At 37.4% G+C, this 17,535-nt stretch overlaps 1 protein-coding gene across 7 annotated transcripts in view; it reads left to right on the top strand.

Moving 5' to 3' along the window:
- Window positions 1–17,535, top strand: part of RALGPS1 (Ral GEF with PH domain and SH3 binding motif 1) — a 78,073-nt gene that overhangs the window by 37,507 nt on the left and 23,031 nt on the right. For all 7 annotated transcript variants that reach the window (XR_011005543.1, XR_011005544.1, XM_068210841.1 and 4 more), the window contains 2 exons: window positions 7,686–7,823; window positions 9,507–9,600. Coding sequence is in view for 5 of the 7 variants with exons in the window: in XM_068210841.1 (XP_068066942.1) it covers window positions 7,686–7,823; window positions 9,507–9,600 (232 nt within the window). In the remaining 2 variants the exon portion in view is untranslated. The remainder of the gene's footprint in view (window positions 1–7,685; window positions 7,824–9,506; window positions 9,601–17,535) is intronic.

The following is a 17,535-nucleotide window of genomic DNA, read 5'->3' as shown; positions in this document are numbered from 1 at the left end:
TAACCACTTTTAAGTTCTTTAACATATAGTTAGGTCCACTGATTTTAAGGCACTTAAACAAATGCAGTTAAATGCCTAAATTTTTTACACAGTGAAGGAGCCTAGAGACTTCTCTTGTGGTGTAATTTTTAGTCATTAGCTTTCTCTTACAGGTAATTTTGTTACAAATAAAATATTTGAAAAAATCAAAATTAGCCAAACTTTGTTTCTTTGACTATACTCTTTGCTGAACAAGAAACATATTTTTACACAGATCAGCCTTTTGATTAAGTACTGAGTGCTTTTTGGTCTCGAAAAAGCTGTCTAAATAACCTGTAAGCTTTTGTGTATAGGTTGTTCCAAATAGCATATGCCAAAGCTTATTTCTTCAACCTTTTGCAGTTTTGTCTACAGGGAGAAAGAGAAGTTGTGCCAACTTGACAGACGACAGGGAGCTTTTATTTGGATGTGCCGGGGTTTGTGGCATAACTGAATTGTTAGGATGACATTAGGTGTTTGCTCCTTGGGAAGGACTGAAGAGAAAAAATGGGATTTGCCTTTGTGTGGGCATTCTGCTTGGACCAAATGGGCATACCTTTTCCTTGGATTTGTAATGCTGTGGAGTGCAGTTCACTGGTTTTTTTAAGAGGCTTTAGGCTGAATGATGTGACTTGCAAAAGATTTCATAGTTGATTTGTCCTTCATCCTGAGAATCTTGGCGATAGGCTTGTATTAAAGTCTGTGATTACAAAATAAAGCATCCTACTAGCAGAAAGCTACTAACATCCAGTTATTTCTGACTTTGAAGTCTGACAGTTGTCTTCAGCAGGGTAATGCAGTTGGCAAGGAGTGGTTTGAAAGACTTGGCTTTGAGAATGAGTGAAGATACTATAAAATATCTGGTCATAGAAATTAACTTCGAGTCAATGATCAGAAATTCAAGGTAAGCAAAAAGAGATAAGAATGTGCCAATCTTAAAAAGGTAAACTTTGAGAAATCAAACAGATTGTTTTTCCAGACAGGGTGCAGTTCAATTGCCAGATTCATTTGCTACAAGATCTTTCAAACCCAAAAGTTAAAAAAGGAAAAGTGGTTCTGTAGGAATAGCAGGAAAAAGAAAAAAAAATGATGGATCTGGAGAAAAAACACTGTAAAGAAAAATTACCACCCAGACTTAAACCCGAAAGTGTTTATGTAAGATCTGTCTCAGGAAGTCCCTAACCACCACTTGCTGCTGACAGGAAGCAACATCTGGAAAACAGCTATTGTACCTTTGCCTTTTTCCTATAGTCTTTTTTGAAGCATTTTCTGCTTTCTGACATTGGATAGCATATGTTTAAAAATGTTAAAATGCATCACTCTTAAAGCATTTAATCTTCTGTAATGTATTTTTCCTGATTCATGGGAAAAGTACTAGGAAATAGCTGAGTTGTGGAGGAAAATGAAAAAAAAAATTTACAATATTCTGGAGAAAATCTGATTTGTTTAGGGGGAAGGCTTTGGTAGAAAGCTCCAGACAGCTTCAGAAATTTTTAGCCTTTTCAATGGATAACAAAATGATTTGCACCAGTCAGAGATGATTCACAGTACAGCTTCTTGAATGTAATTTCAGTTGAGTTCTTGGTAACATTTTCTTTCACAAACTGGTATCTTAGTTTGAAAGTTCCTTGGGTTTTGCAGCACTTATTGGTATGTTTTTTTCTATATTAGGCTTCATTGCTGTGGTGACAAATGTAGGATGATTAATTCCCGGGGTTGAATAGGGTGAGAGTACTCAGGAAAGACCATGGGATCAACATCAAATTTTAATTTTGTTAGTTGATGTTGCTGAGACAGATTGAACCAAAATAAGGTGCCCTCTCTAGCTCTATTTTTATAAGGTAAATTTTGCTTATATCACATGATAAAAGAGATTGCTTGAAGTACTCACTTTATTCACAGTTAAAATCAGGGTCCATTGTCTGCTTGTACATACAGAGTCTACCTGCTGCAGCAAATTAGTCCATATAACTGCTGTACTCCAAACTCCCCTTCAATAATACATATGCAGGTATAGGCTAGCACATTTTTCAAACTTGTCATATAACAGTAGAGTTGTGGCTTGAAGAGACCCCTGGAGAATATCTGGTTTGCCTTCTGTGGAAAGCAGGGCCAGTGTCCAGTCAAGCCATATCTTGAGTATTTCCAGCAAGGGAAATCGCCATCCTCCTCTGGGAAACCTATTTCAATACTTAAGTGTATTTGCAGAGAAGAAATGTGCTTTTATGCAGATAGAATGCTCCCCCATCACTTCTTGACCTGTTGCTATCACTCTGGAGAGAGTATTTCCATCTTCCCTGTGACTCCTCTCTGTGTACTGGAGGAGCAGCTAGGTTCCCTCCCTGCCCCTTCACTTCTCTAAGCTGAACAAACCCAATTCCTATAGCCTTTTTTCCTATGGCAAGCTTTCCAATCCTGTAATCACCTTGATGGCCATCCATGGGACCATGTCATAAATGTGTAAAGTCTCTCCTGAGACATTTTCTGATGATTACATTTCTGTATGTTACAAATCACATGGTGTTGCCTTAGCAAAGGTTTGTCTTCAGATTTTTTTAGAGTATTCCAAGTCCTACCAAGGTTAACCAGTATATACACTTGGTTTTGTAGAAAATTTTTCCAGCCCTTAATCCTGGGAAAATATCCAGTCTTCTTGAAACCAGCAATACCACAAAACAGTTGGCTTTTTTTGCCTATGAGCTAATCTCCTAACAATGGTGTCTTTGGTTTTACAAACTGCTGACTATAGTAGTTTGGACTTTCTACCACATAGTTAATTGATAAGTTACTGTCCCTCTGTCCTCTGCTTTGTTTAGTGTGATACAACCACACTACTGAATGTAGGAAAATGCTTTCATAAATATGGTTGACTACAAATTGGAAATATATCCTTGTCTTTTCTGGCCCTCCTATCAAACCAGTGTCATTATTCAATTTGTGAGAAGCAAAATTGGAAAATAATTACTTTCCATAGATTCTCTTCTGTTATGTGTGCCAGTTACTGTGTGTCTTGCAGACTCTGCTTCCTATACTGAAGGAATGCTCTATGCCCAGACATCTGTGTTACACAGCAGCATATGTGCATTCAGGGGCTGTGAATATCTTTAGAAGCGTACATGATTGTAAGTAGGGAACTAAGTTGTTCTTAAAACATCTAACTTTTTTTTAACCTTCTTTTACAGCATGTGTTTGTGGTTTTCACAGTAATAGTACAATTTACCAAATAACTGTGATAGTTTATTATAGTACTTGATCAAAATGTTACCTAAGAATAATAAATTGAAGTCCCCAGGCTTGTGTGAAATACTTCTCTACCAGCTAATTATTTTTTGTTGCAAGTAGGGAATGTCTGACTGACAAAAATATCATACATCAGCTATTTCCTAGCTTACTTGCATTTGCAGAATTGCACAGACCCTTAACAGACCGCTATGCATGAAAGTATATATCCAGTATGCAGTAGTGGTGTGGTTTAACCACCTAATTTTTGGTTTGTTAGCCCGACTATTTTTCAGTATGGTTTTATAGTCATTATAAAAAAAAATTAAAAATTAAAAAGTAAAAAAGACACAGTTGATAATGATGCAAATTTTCAGTCTTTATCTGCACAGATTTTTTTATGATCAGTTTTGCAACAGTGTATATTTGTGAAACAATTCTAGGTGCTGTAAGTTTTGGATTGCACTTTGTGCCTGCAAGTTGTCATAAACCCCCCAAATTCTGACTTGTTAAGAATAAATGGTGCTGCTCAGGTAAAAGAAATCTGTGGCAGAACAGAAAACTTGAACCAAGGCTCTGTTTGTTTCTGTTACTGCTGTTTAATACCTGCCCAGCTTTTCTCATTAGTATAAATTTGTACATGTGATTTACTCGACTGAAAGTGTTTTGTCTTTCATAGCATGTTATGTCAGTCTTTCTTAACAAGGAACAAATTGCTCACCGTAGTTGTTCATGAACATTTTAAAGCTTACATGCTCCAGTTCAGGTTCTTCAGAACTGAGTGAAGTTGAATAATCACTGATTTTTCAAAGGCTTGGGAGTATTTTTCTTAAGACCTCTTCGTTACCCATCAACTCCAAAGCATGCTTATTTATTATCTGCCTCAGTGCTATTTTCTCAGAAGCCTTGAGTATTGAATAAAGAAAATAATAGAAGCTTAACTGTAAATCAAGACACAAGTATACAGACTTAGGTTTGCATCCTGCTGAACACTGCAGTTCTCCGTAAATATTTTTTTCAGTAAAATTTAGCCCTGGAAATTGTTGTCTGGTGGATGGAGGACACAAACTGTGCTGTCCGGGTGGCACTGACTGCTACATTTGAAGTTCACTTTTTGCTGTATTAATGTTTTCCTGTCTTTAAACTGTTACTAATATTACTTCTTTGTTTGAACTCTCCAGCAGAAGTTTAAAAGCTTGGTATTACAGGTTTGGTTTTCTTTTACCATCTTAAAAATAATTTGTCCCCTTTACACAGTGATTTTCATTAATAAATGTAATCCTGGCTTATTTGGCCTTGGTTTTCCTTAGCATGTGTTGTTACTTCCATAGGACCATAAACTAATAAACACTGTTGTCTGCATACAATATCCAGCTGCAAAATTAGTTCTGGTGACAATGGAGAAAAGTGAGTATCACGGGAAAATGATACTTGCCTGTGGAAGAAGCTGCCCATGAGCTCACCCTCTGGAAAATATCCCGGTGGCCTCACATCCTAGCTTTTTTCAGTGCACAGTAGCACAAATGTGAGCCAAAGTTTGAAGAGCTAGTGCTGTGTGTTTGCTTTGGCACGGGGCAGCCCTGAGGCTTTCCTTTGAGAAACGGGTCTTGAAGTCTTCTGCTGAAGGGAATAATTTAGTCATTCCTCTGTGCAAAACGAGCTGATTCTTATCTATACCTACTATCACATCATATATATAGAAGAGTTTGAAATATCACTGCCAAGATTAAAAAAAAAATCATAAAACCTAATTATCCTTCTTGCTTTAAAGGAAGAGAGGGAGTGGAACAATATGGGAAAGGGGTAGCTTGGTGTGTAATTACAAAAAATGTGTTATTTTATATTCTAGCATATTACATTAAGTTTAATTTTTTTGACATCTGTCAGTTTGGGTTTTTTCTTCCTGCAGCCCGCTACCTACCAAAAGCCCATCTTGTTGCACTTCTGTTTGGAATTTGCAGGGCCTAGGCTAACGCCTTTCATCCTTTTTGGTGCTTGTATACCTTATTGGTCCTCATCTGCATGTTGTCCTGGAAAATAAATTCTTTGTCCTGAAAAAATGCTTACAACCACTGCTGCAGAGTGGAAGTGTGTTTATACCTTTAGTATCAATGAGAAGAGCTGCTGACTTGCTCAAAATAGCTGGAAAGTGGCCTTGACCCAGGCTGCCATAAGGCATGTTGCAGTGTGGAGGCTATGAGCAAATAGAAACTTTACAGTCATAACTCTAACTAGGGTTTGATGAGCCAGTTGACAAGAGGGCACAGTGAAGTGCTGCTGTATGGAACCTCAGTCTAGGTAGGATCTCTAGGCCATTGCAAAACCCTGGGGACTCAGGATTTGCTCAACACTGAACTGCTACAAAGCCACTCTAATATTAGGGGAATTGGAGTTCTTCCCTCATTCTGAGGTGTAAGGTGCCTGGTCTGTGCTGGCTTTGTGTAGGTGTTAGGATCTCTCGAGTGTGTGGGATGATGGCTGAAGCAGTTCCCAGTGTGGTTGAAACCCATGTTCAGATAAAGTTCAGAAAAGGTAAAAATAATAATTTGGTTTGTTTTTCCCTCTCTAAAAGCTAAGTAAGACTGAAAAAACAGGAAGCAAAGCAGGACAAAAGTGCTGTTTATATTTCTCTAGTATGATATGTGAAATGTAGTATGGGGTATAATAAACTAGTATGATTAATAGCTTATCTTCGCAAGAGTGAAAAAGGACAAAGAGAGAGCAGGTATTGCTGCCCTTGACAAACTTGTAGAAAATTGTCTTCTAATCACATAAAGTCATACTTTTTTTTCTTTTTACCTCTCTGCTTTTGTATATATTTTGATAATCTAGGAAAGCAAACCCTAATTACTCCTTCCTCCTTTAAAGTCATCTTTTGGCTTGGGAAATTACTGTAGCTGAGAGAAGTAGAATCACATTGGCTTGCTTAATCAGTAGGTCCAGAATTGCCAACTACTAATATAAATTACAAAAACAGAGTGTTTTTTCTTTTGTTTTGTTTTAAGAAAAGAGAGCAAATAGAACAATCACTGAAAACATTCATAGCTTTTGATGATACATCATTCTGTCTTTCTACAGGTAGAAATGTGTAGAGAGACAAATGAAGATAAGTTGAGAAGGGTTTTTAGAAGATACATTTTGGGAGAAAGCAATAAATACCACAGGTTACTGTTAAGATAAAACTGTTAAGGTAGTCTGAGTTATATGAACCTCTGATTTATAAACTGTACTCATATTTATGAAATATTAAAAAATATATAAACATTATATATTAAAATATCAAGTATTTTTATATACATATATATACACATATATGTACATATATATATATATAATTTTTTTCAAGAGAGGATTTTTAATATGGGATGAAAATTTTTGAATGACTGATGTGTGTTATTGCAGAAAGTTAAACTAGACTATAAAACTTGACCTGATTTCTAAGCATCTTTTTTCTTTAACTCCAGCATGATTGGAAATACCCATGGTTTATATGTTGTTCAGTTGTTAATCCAGCACTCCTCCACTCATTTACAAGGTCTAAACATCCCTTTCGGTTTTGGTGGGATTAATAAATTACCTTTGGTCTCTGGAGCATTCTCCTGTTTATCATGTCAGTGGGTCTAATGGGCATATATGGTTCTTTCGTAGTCCAAATTCACAGATTGCTAGGGACTTGAGGGACAGTTATGGCCTTATGGTTTCCAGGCAAAGCATTAAACAGTTCATAACAAACTGAATTTGTATTGGCTTGTTGTCGCCTCTTTGTCTGTCTCTTCAGTTTTCAATAACAGGTCATAAGATTTCTTCATTCATTCCTCCCTAAGCAGTGTAAGGCTTTTTCAGAATGCATGAATGAATACGGTAAAGACCTAAAGAAATTAGGTATTGCAACCTGGCCAATGCTGGACCTAACACAGTGTGATCCAATGAGCAGCGTACCGGTCAAGATGGTAGAGATCTGAAGAAACAGAAATGTGCCGAGCTCAGCTTGAGTGAGAAAAAGTCTTGCAAGGGATTTCCATAAAGTATTCCTAAGTCTCAGGGTAGAAAAGTTAATGGAGATCTTCCACACTGGTGGCAGACAAAGGAAGTATTGCAGTGGTCTCGCGTCATGGGAGCCAGCAGCATTGTGTCCCCCCACTGTCAGCACCACTGGCTGGGGCAGCTCTCCCTCTTTTTTTAGTGTCCTTTTTATGGTCCTGCAGATTGTTCATAGTGGGCAGTAGCCTAAGTGCAAAAAAGCTTTTCTGTCTTTTTAAGGGATGTCATAGAACTCAAGCAGTAATTATGGAAATTTTCAAAATACAAATCCCAAGCTCTCCTTTGTTTAATGGGCCCAGAGCCCAGGGTGGGGTAAACAGCTTCTGGCTGCTATATTCATTAAAAATTATGCAACTCTTTCTGTTTGAAACACTAGATCAATTGGTTGATTGATTTGTTTGTTTCAGGAATTTATCTCTTGGATTTAATCTACATAGATTCTGCATATCCTGCTTCAGACAGCATAATGGAGAATGAACAAAGATCCAATCAAATGAACAATATTCTCCGAATAATAGCTGATCTGCAAGTATCCTGCAACTATGGTTGGTAAATTTTGTTATGCCTATCAAGCCTTAACTAAAATTTCTTTAGTGTGAAATTGTGGAAGCAGGTTTTGGCCCTGAGGGAACACACAAGAGGCTAGTGATGGTAGAGTTGAACACTAGCAAGTGATGTAGCTTCCACTTCTGTGTAGCTTCAGTCTTACCAGTAAACTGGGCACATAAGCATGTATTCTGAATTGTGAGAGCTGTAACAGAGGTTGTGTAGAGTTTACTGTTACATGTGGGGTACAAATGACATACTTTCAAGTGCAGCTATTGCATTTGGCTTATATACTGTTTCCACCAGGGGCAATCAGAGAGAATTAGCTTAATATCTTCCCTGTACTTTGCAGTAGGTACGATATCTAGAGTGTGGAATGTGTTCATTTGGTTATCATTTTGTTGTTAGCATCCTGGTGATATATTTACAAAATGAAATACAAATATTTCAGTCTACACTGCAGTTGTTCAGTGTGCTAAGTTTTTGCACGTATGTTGCTCCTGGACAAAGTCAAGAAAACAAGGGATTGTTTCTTTGTGTTAACAGAATTTTACTCTGAAAACAATTTCTGCAGTTCTAGCCTACTAGTGAAGCTGTATATCAAGAAATATGCTGGTTTTGGTATCTTAGTGAATACTCAGTGTACTCTTGGTGACTTAGCATGACTTTTAATTGCTTAAACATGTAACAATCTGAAAAGCCTTGAGTGCAGCTAAACAGTAACATTCACAAAATTTAAAAGCTGCAGTTTTGGAGAGCTTAAAGAAAAAGGATTGTTAGATTGTGAAAAAACAAGGTGAGATGTTAGCTGTATGCTTAAGTATCCAGCCCTTTTTTGTCAACTTTGGTATTCCAAAGTATTTAAAGGTACGAACTAGGGATAATAACGTATGATTCTGAACATCTGGATTATTCAGGTGTCATTTTCTTATTGCGAGTTTCATATTGTCTCTGAATGCTTTGGATGACAAAGAAACCTCCTTATTTCATTGACCCTTTCCTTTTTTTGGGTTTTGGTAGCTTGCTGCAGTGCTATGCATTAATTTTGAGTCCTTGGTTAAAATTAAGATGAAAATTAAAATACAGCCTTGAAACAATATTCTGGGATAACGGATGCCTTTAAAACAGTTACCTTTACAAGAGCGCAAAACTTAGGTTAGGTACTACAAGGCATGTTCCTATCCATGCACCATGTGTCAAGAGGTTTTTCTGTCATTCTGAACTTACTGTCTTTCTTTCTTGATATTCAGCACTGTAATTATTAATTAGTTGTTTAATAACTTTTAAGTCTCCTCATTTCTTGGACAGATGAGAACCACTAATACCTGTAGCTACAGGCTTTGATTTTCCCCAGAAGAATGAACAAAAAATTCAAGCAGTTTTGCAGCAGATAATATTTTTCCACCAGCGAGATAGCACCTAATAAAATCCACCAGCTTTCATGATGATGAAATGCATCTGTATTTTCTTGAACAACTGAGAGCATCACTTTTGCTCAGTCAAGTGTTTAACACCTTTTTAGAGTCAAAGTAGTATTTCTGCCCAATTTATTTTTTAGGGAGGTTCACATTCTGTTTCCATGAAGGTATCATAAGAACAAGGAAAAAAAAAACTGAAAAAAATATAATTTTGGATGACATAAATGTTAATGGTTTTTGTTTGTTTGTTTGAACACTCCACAGATCATCTCACAACACTTCCCCATGTGCAAAAGTATTTGAAGTCTGTCCGTTACATTGAAGAACTTCAGAAGTTTGTAGAAGATGACAATTACAAGTAAGTACTATTCTTTTCTTCAGGCATTGGGAAATGTAACAGAAATATTACTTAGTCATTAGTTTTATTAAGAGCTGAGCAAAAAGCCCTTGGCTGAAGATGTTTTAGGGTGTTTCTGCTAAGTAAAATTCAGAATGACTGTCTTTCTTTATGACTATAAGCAAATTTACAAAGTGAAATATACTAGTGAAAAGTAACAGTTTAGAGTAGATGAAAATCTAGTCTTTATTCTATTACATGATGATTGTGTTCTGGGAATTTTGTTCAGTAACACTAAAGTCATCTCCAAGATGTCCAGGATTGTAGTATTATGAATAATACATTAAGAACATCTAGCAGTTTCAAGTTCCTGTTTCTAATAAGTCAATACTTATGATTTACGGGTTTAAGTTTTGGGGTTTAAGCATGTTAAAATAATGTTTACAAAAGACCTGGAGAAGAGTTAAGTCACACAGAGGTTTGACGCAGACGCCAGAGAGCACATTGGTCACTATATGAATGTGCTCTAGTTAAAAGAAGTGATAAACCCTCGCCAGTAATTCTGAGAGAACTAGCAAATTAAGTCATAGGCTAAGGAATCAAGGTTTTAAATAGCTCAACTAAGCTAGATGCAATGCTATACAATTAGCTATTGACAGATAGAGTAACTATTTAGGTGAGCAGAATTTGAAGTATTCAAAGCAAACATATGTTCAGTCATACAGTGAAGTATCAAATAGTATAAATAGTATAAAATATTTTAGCATATGTTTTAGAGAGCAAGGTTGGTAATGAACTTCCTTAAAACCTGTCTTGTTGCCACTTTTGTTAAATACTTCAGTTAAGAATTTTGTCTCAGAATTTATGTGTACGTAGACCGTATGCTAATAAAACAGTGATGGAAGGGTTCATTGAAATAGAATATCACAAAGAAAGAATCTGATGACTAAAATGATAGTGCCACAAACCCCAGAATGTTATGTACTTATTCTAACATTAGTTTATGATGTTGATCAGTAGATAGCCGTCACAAGTGAGATACAGCCATGAAAGGACTAATTCATCCCTACTGCCTATCAAATATAATGTTTCAATGAAAAAACAGAATTGTTTCTACTGCTTCAGAAGGAACTGTGAGAGCTTACATGGAGCATTATATGCAATTCTGGCCATCCATGCTTGCATGCTTGAGGGTTTAAATAAATGGTGGTGCAATCAGATGAATAAAATCTATCTTGTAACCCCAGATGTAAAGAACTAAGTTGGGCCTTAACCTGGGAAAGGAGAAGTTTAGGTAAGAGAATCACTGTGGAAGAGAACACAGCTGGAAGAAAATGGGGAGGTTAGAAAGAAATTTAAATGAAATTTTAATGATATCACAAGGATAAAACGCATAGAAACTTTTTAGAAGTTAAATGTTGAAATGTGGTTTCTAACTATCAGAGTAATTGAATTCTGGAACCTAGACAAATAATTAAATAATTTTAAGTTGAAACCTGATCAGTTAATGAAGTGAAGGCTACCAGTTAGTGTTTGTGAAAAGAAAATAGCGTATTCAGTAATCAGAAGACTCTGCATTACCAGCGTGGAGTCATGTACACACGCATGTGAAGAGTGACCTGCACCAACCATTTACATTTTGCTGCAATTACTGCTGACACTGCTGGCATACAGATGCAACCTCCTACTGAGATGGAAAGAAAGGTGTCATCATAACAGAGACAAAACAGCCCGTGTTTTAGCATAACATGAGTCAGACAATTTGCCTTTTCAATTTTGAATATAGCTGGAGTTGGTGGTAACCCCAGCTGTTCCTCTGAGCTCTGGCTCCAGCCGCAGTGCATGCAGGACTATACCTTAACCAGATCTGTTGATAGGAATTCTTGTGATGAATTCGTGTGGAACTTTGCTTTCCCCGAGAGAACAGTTCTAAAAGTAAAAGCATTCAGATAAAGTGTTATTTTGGAACTTCTCAAAGTATTATCAGGGCATACTGCAAATAGAGATAAAATGTCTAAAATTTGTCCTCTTGCTTAGGCCAAACTTCCACAAAAGAAGCTGAAAGAGCACTGGGTCATTCACTTCAAAAGCTTATGCTTGGTGATGATTTGAGATGTTTGTGCTTTTGTGTCTGGTTGATCACAGATACTAAGAATAGTGATGTTTCTCTAGGAGAATAATTTGGAAGAAAAAAGAAAGTGTTTAGTGTTTTCATAGCAAAATTTATCTGCTCTGTGGAAGTAGATTTCCTGCCAGAGTACTGTGGTAGAATGTGTGAATTCTTCCTTTGATCAGTCTCGTGACATTGTATATGTTTCACTCGCAGACACATTGTGCAAGAGATGCACATTGACCATGAGCAGTGTTCACAGCCTTTGAAAAGGTCAAGTGGTCCAGGACTTTTGTTAAGGGTAGTCTGAGATTTAAATCTCAGTGTTAAAATTTAACAAATGGTCTTTATTTACTAATTTTGCACACACATCTGTGCTTCATAAAGTTATGAAGACAGAGAAAAATTAAACTAAGTAGTCATTGGTAAAGGTGAAGAACTGTAGTTAGTAGAGGCTTTACATCCGCTGGATTGGATTAAAGAAACTGTTCATATTGTTCAATTTGATTTTTAGATGGAGTTTCCTGATGATGCAACAGTGTTAACACCATGTATACAATAGCTTTCATGAACTGTACTATGAACTTTTCATGAACTGTACTATGAACTATTTCAGAAAAAATGAATTAAACAAGTATTTTCCATAAACATATGATACCATAACATAATATTTGTAAAAACTAGAAGTGATTCCATTTTAAATTTGAATATTAATGTAACTTTAGTAGCAACCTTGCTAATAATGCTTGAAGGTATTTGATGTATCTTAAAGATAAATTAATCCTTTTTAAAAACATTTAGTTATTTGTGAGATTAATTCAATCAAGTTTTAGTGGTTTTCTTTCCAGGCTTCACTGTGGCAAGGAAAAACTGGACTAAAGTCACAAAAGGTATTAAAAAGAGGGAAAGATTTGATTCTTACCACAGGAAAGTTGGTACAGCTTATATACATTGGAGAACTTTGATCTTTTTCTAGCATGTTTGTTTCATCAGAGTAAAACTTTAATTTTTTTAAAAATTAATTTAATTAATTCATCAAAACTCATCACATCTACCCTTAAAGAAAACTCTCATTCCTCTTCCTTTTTTACACTTGGTAAGAAGTTTTTGGATTTTGTTTTGAGTATTTGATTTCAGATTTTCCTCTCAGTTTCCCTTTCATAGCATTTTCTGGTCCCATGCCAGAAGAAACTGTAAGCTTTAAAAATGCTGAGAGTACTAAGTTTTTAGATTGGGAAGAATCTCTTCTGTCTTTTTCTTTGCAGTGACTGCTCTTTTTGAGCCAGGGACAGCATTAGTGCTCTCTGCAGAGAGGTATGTGTCACTTTTGGCATGAAGAACAGAACTATCTCAGTACCAGGCTGTCAGGGAGAGACGCTTAGATAGTTGTCCTAAAATGTATTGGCAGAATCCCAACACACGTTTTGCCAAATGGGAACCTCAATTACACTGGAAAGGAAAATATGGCAGCTGCTTTATATAAACAAAGCTTTTCTCTACAATTTTTTTTGTGCCAGTCCAATTGCTTCCTTTAGGTTTGTGCATGTCAGCAAGTAGGAATGCTCCAGAAAACCCCTGACAATGATGTCATATCCTAAAAATAACAGATCTTTCTTGGTCAGGCCATATACTGTTTTCTGCAGAAGCTGCTCAGTTTTAGCAGTATGTAGCATTGTGGCACAATGCCACATCCTCTCCTAACCGGACATACCGTGCAGCCATTCCTATAAAGTTTTTTGCTGACCTTTTGGTGTCGTTAGGTCAGGCCTTGTATTCTCACGGCTCTTTTTTGAGTAAAACCAGTTTGAAGACTGTTACTTGTATTACAGTATTATCTGTCTGGACAGGACAGGACAATCAGGCTGCTACCTATGCCTATAAATTGGTTCTTCAGAGCATATTAGGCAAAATAGTAATAAGATGACTTACAGAAAAATCAGTTCAAATTTGGGTTCTGATAAGCAAGATGCTATGGGAAAATATTCAAGAGAAACTGATCGTCAATTAAAAGGCTATACTGACTCCTAGCAGTGCTGGTGCTATAGAAGTCCTAGCTGTACCATGTTAGTTCCAGTCCTATGGGAACAGGTATTAAATGGCAGGTGCTTAGTACTTATAGTATTTGTACTTAAATTAGTACTTGTAGCAGTGAACCTTGGTTGCAGTTCGTCTTCAGTCAGCCTCCCAGGCAGCTGTATTCCCTGGATCTTTTCCACCAAGAATTATGGTGAAAGGAGGGGTGGAAGAAAACCTTCACTGTTAGTCTGAGATTCATAGGGATCCAGTGGCCATATGGTTCAGTTGCTGTAATTGTGGCTTGACTGCCTCTACCACAGGACACAAAATAGAATCATAGAAGCATGGAATCACTAAGGTTGGAAAAGACCTCCAAGATAATCAAACTCAACCTTTGACCGGTCACCACATTGTCAATTAGACTAGGTAAACTGAGTGCCACATCCAGTTGTTTCTTGAACAGTTCCAGGGATGATGATTTTACTCCCTCCCTGGTCAGCCCTTTCCAAATGCCTTACAGCCCCTTCTGTGGAGAAATTCTTCCTGATGTCCCACCTGAACCTCCCCTGGCACAGTTTGAGGCTATTTTGTCTTGATCTGTTGCTGGTTGCCTGAGAGAAGAGGCCGATCCCCCAGCTGGCTATACCCTCCAGTCAGGGAATTGTAGAGGAGGTCCCCCCTGTGCCTCTTTTTCTCCAGGCTAAGCTCCACCAGCTCCCTGAGCCGCTCCTCATATGCCTTATCCTTTAGGTCCTTTCCCAGCTTTGTTGCCCTTCTCTGGGCACGCTCCAGTGCCTCAATGTCTTTCCTGCAGTAAGGTTTGCAGAGCTGAATCCAGGATTCAAGTTTTGGCCTCACCAGTACAGAGGGACAATCACTTCCCTAGTCCTGTTTGCCACAGTACTTTTGATGCAGGCCAGGAGGCCATTGGCCTTCTTGCCCACCTGGGCATACGTGAGCTCACGTTCAGCTGCTGTTGGCCAGCACCCCAAGGTCCCTTTCTCCTGGGCCGCTCTCCAGCCGCTCTTTCCCATCCTGTAGCAATGCATGGGGTTATTGTAACTCAATTGCAGGAACCAGCATTTCATCTTGTTGAACCTCACATCGTTGATCTTAGCCCATCAAGCCAGCCTGTCCAGATCCTTCTGCAGTGCTTTCCTGCCCTCCAGCACATCAGCACTCCCACCCAACTTACTGTCATCCATGACCTTACCAAGAGTGCGCTCGATCTTCTTGTCCAGATCATCAACAATGATACTAAATAAGACCGTGCCCAAGACTGAGCCATTATTAATACTAACTCCGCAGTTTTGAAGTTTCAGTTTCTTGTGGGCAGTTTCTGAGGCTGATATCTAGGATTTATCCTGATGTGTGTCTTAGCTGAACTCTTGCAGTATAATTTTGGAATGTTGAAATTTCATATGTCAACATTTAGACCATGGACTAAAACTAGGCTTCCTTACAATAGGTAAAACAAAGATTTGTTCTTTGAAAAGGATTCCTGAAACAAAAAATAAATCCTAACAGTACTGTGCTATTGGATGAATATAGTGATTTTCAAGATGAATTTCTTATGATACACAGGGGCAAACACAAAACTGAGTGTCTTTATGCCTTATGAGTGGTTTATTAGGCATGCTGGAACCAAGGTAGGTTTTTTTATTTAAAGTAATGCTAGTGATTGACATTGAACATTCAGCTGTGAGAATGTCGTTAGGTGTGTGAGGATATGGATGATGCATGTTGGTGGTATGACATCAGGTCTCAAAGTATGCACTGATCTATTGAAAGTATCACACTAAGCCTCTCAGGGGCCACAGATTCTGGCTCCAGGGATCTTGTTTGGGAAACACTGAGCATGTGTGTGCATGTGTGGAACTTGTGCTGCTCCATGGAAAATGGAGTGTCAGAGGAATTGCAAAATTGAATTTGGGTGGTGGCAAACAAGCCAGCACTGATTGAAACTGTACTGACTGTCAATATCTCTTCTTGGAAATAAAGAATATTTTTGATTGTTTCCAGCCTTCTGGAGGAGAGGGGGAATAGAGGAGAAGGTGGCTCAGGAATGACATCTCATTGTCAGAATATATTCCCTTTTCTCAACAGTTTATTTTAAATATAACATGTCAGTGTGAGTATTTTATATTTACCAAAATACATTTTGGCTCGCATTTATTTGTTCTTCTTTTAATACATTCTGTATTTTCGTAGGTTGAAAATAGATAAATTGCATTCTAGTTTTTCTGGAAAAGTTGTAGAATTCTGGCGTCATGGAAGTCGACATCCAAACTATCAGAGACTTAGAAAGGGCTAAGATTCAGAGTGCAGTTTAACATAACCAAACAGATAACCAACATTACCTAGGGAGATGACCAGTGAAGAGGGATGTAATATCATTTGATAGCCCTGAAGACTCATTTGTTGCTCTGTTAGTGAATTTCTAAGTTTCTCAGCACACAACACATGTGCTTTCTAGATGGTGTAATCATAGCATACCTCTTCCTAAAACCTTGTTAAAAGCATAAAGGTGTTAGGTCTTTCTTCCTGCTGTCATGTTCCTCTTTCCTTCCTTACAAGAATAATTTTAGACAGAAAGAGAGAGAAATTGTACAGTGCAAGCAGTTGCATGGAAGTTGATCTCACTTGGCTTTTGTCACTAAAGAAGGTGTAAGAACGCACTTGCCTTAAATCTTTTATCAGGTCATAGCACTTCCTCTGATGTACCTATTCATAGGCAATATTTCTCCTGTGCTGTTTTTCAAACATATAAGAGTTGTACTGGATCCAGGAGCTTGATACACAGTAAACTGATGAAGTTGGTAAAAATTGTGACATTAGACAAATGATTTCTGGCCTTATCAGATATGTGAGGTAGTCCTGCCATTCTTGCTAAAAAAATACATGATGAAATCATGGACTGGTCCTGCTTAATGAACACAGTTCAGCACGCTTTGGAATAAATATGGTCTCTAATCCTTACATTCAGATTTAAATTTATTTTATTCTAACCAAGCAAAAAATTTCCCGGAGGAATGCATTACAAATGACATCACTGTGATATCTAGAAAAATCACACAAAAGAAAGAAGCTATTGGCTGCGTAGACTGAACTGTAATCATATCTTTTAGCAGTGGACTTACTAGATGAATGTTTCCACAGTGACCAAATAAACTGTGGCTATTGCTACAGAGGACTAATAAAACTGAGTACCTTCTGTGATGCAGGATAAGGAAAGAGCTTCAGAGATGAGTTTCTCAAAGCTAGCAGAAACTAAAAATGCTGTTTTCACCAGTGAGAAAAGATGAGTAACATCTCCCTTGTATAGACAGACACACAAGAAATTAGCAATTGTGGAACAATGATGGGTTATCAGAAGGAGGGTTGTCTGCTTCCATTTGCAGAAAACCTGTGAAACAATTTGAAATGCCTGCTTTGCCTGGGGACTTTGGTTTGTCAAATATGATCTAACCCAGTAAAATGGGCTTAATACCCAAATTTCTGAATAGCGTCTGTGGCACAGTTTCTGCAGAAGATTATTAAAACAAAACAAACCAAAATACTAAAAAGCTTTCTTTGCAAAAATCAAGTTCAAGGCATGGGAATAATACAGTTTGAATATAGTGAGGAACAGATCAGCCTTAAAAGTGAACTAAAGAATAACTACCGTGCAAGGGATGCAACTGAAACATTTCTACAGACGTGGAAGATAAATTCACACAGCAGGGCCTTATTTACAGGGAAGGACTTCATTAAATTCTTTTGTCTTTTTTCCATACTGAAAAATTCCCATGTGATCAACATTTGAATCGTGCACTGACTTATATTATTGT

This window comes from Anomalospiza imberbis, chromosome 21 (genome assembly GCF_031753505.1).
Source record: "Anomalospiza imberbis isolate Cuckoo-Finch-1a 21T00152 chromosome 21, ASM3175350v1, whole genome shotgun sequence".
NCBI lineage: Eukaryota > Metazoa > Chordata > Aves > Passeriformes > Viduidae > Anomalospiza > Anomalospiza imberbis.
The sequence above is the reverse complement of the archived record's forward strand: the minus strand, read 5'-3'. Positions and strand labels throughout refer to the sequence as shown.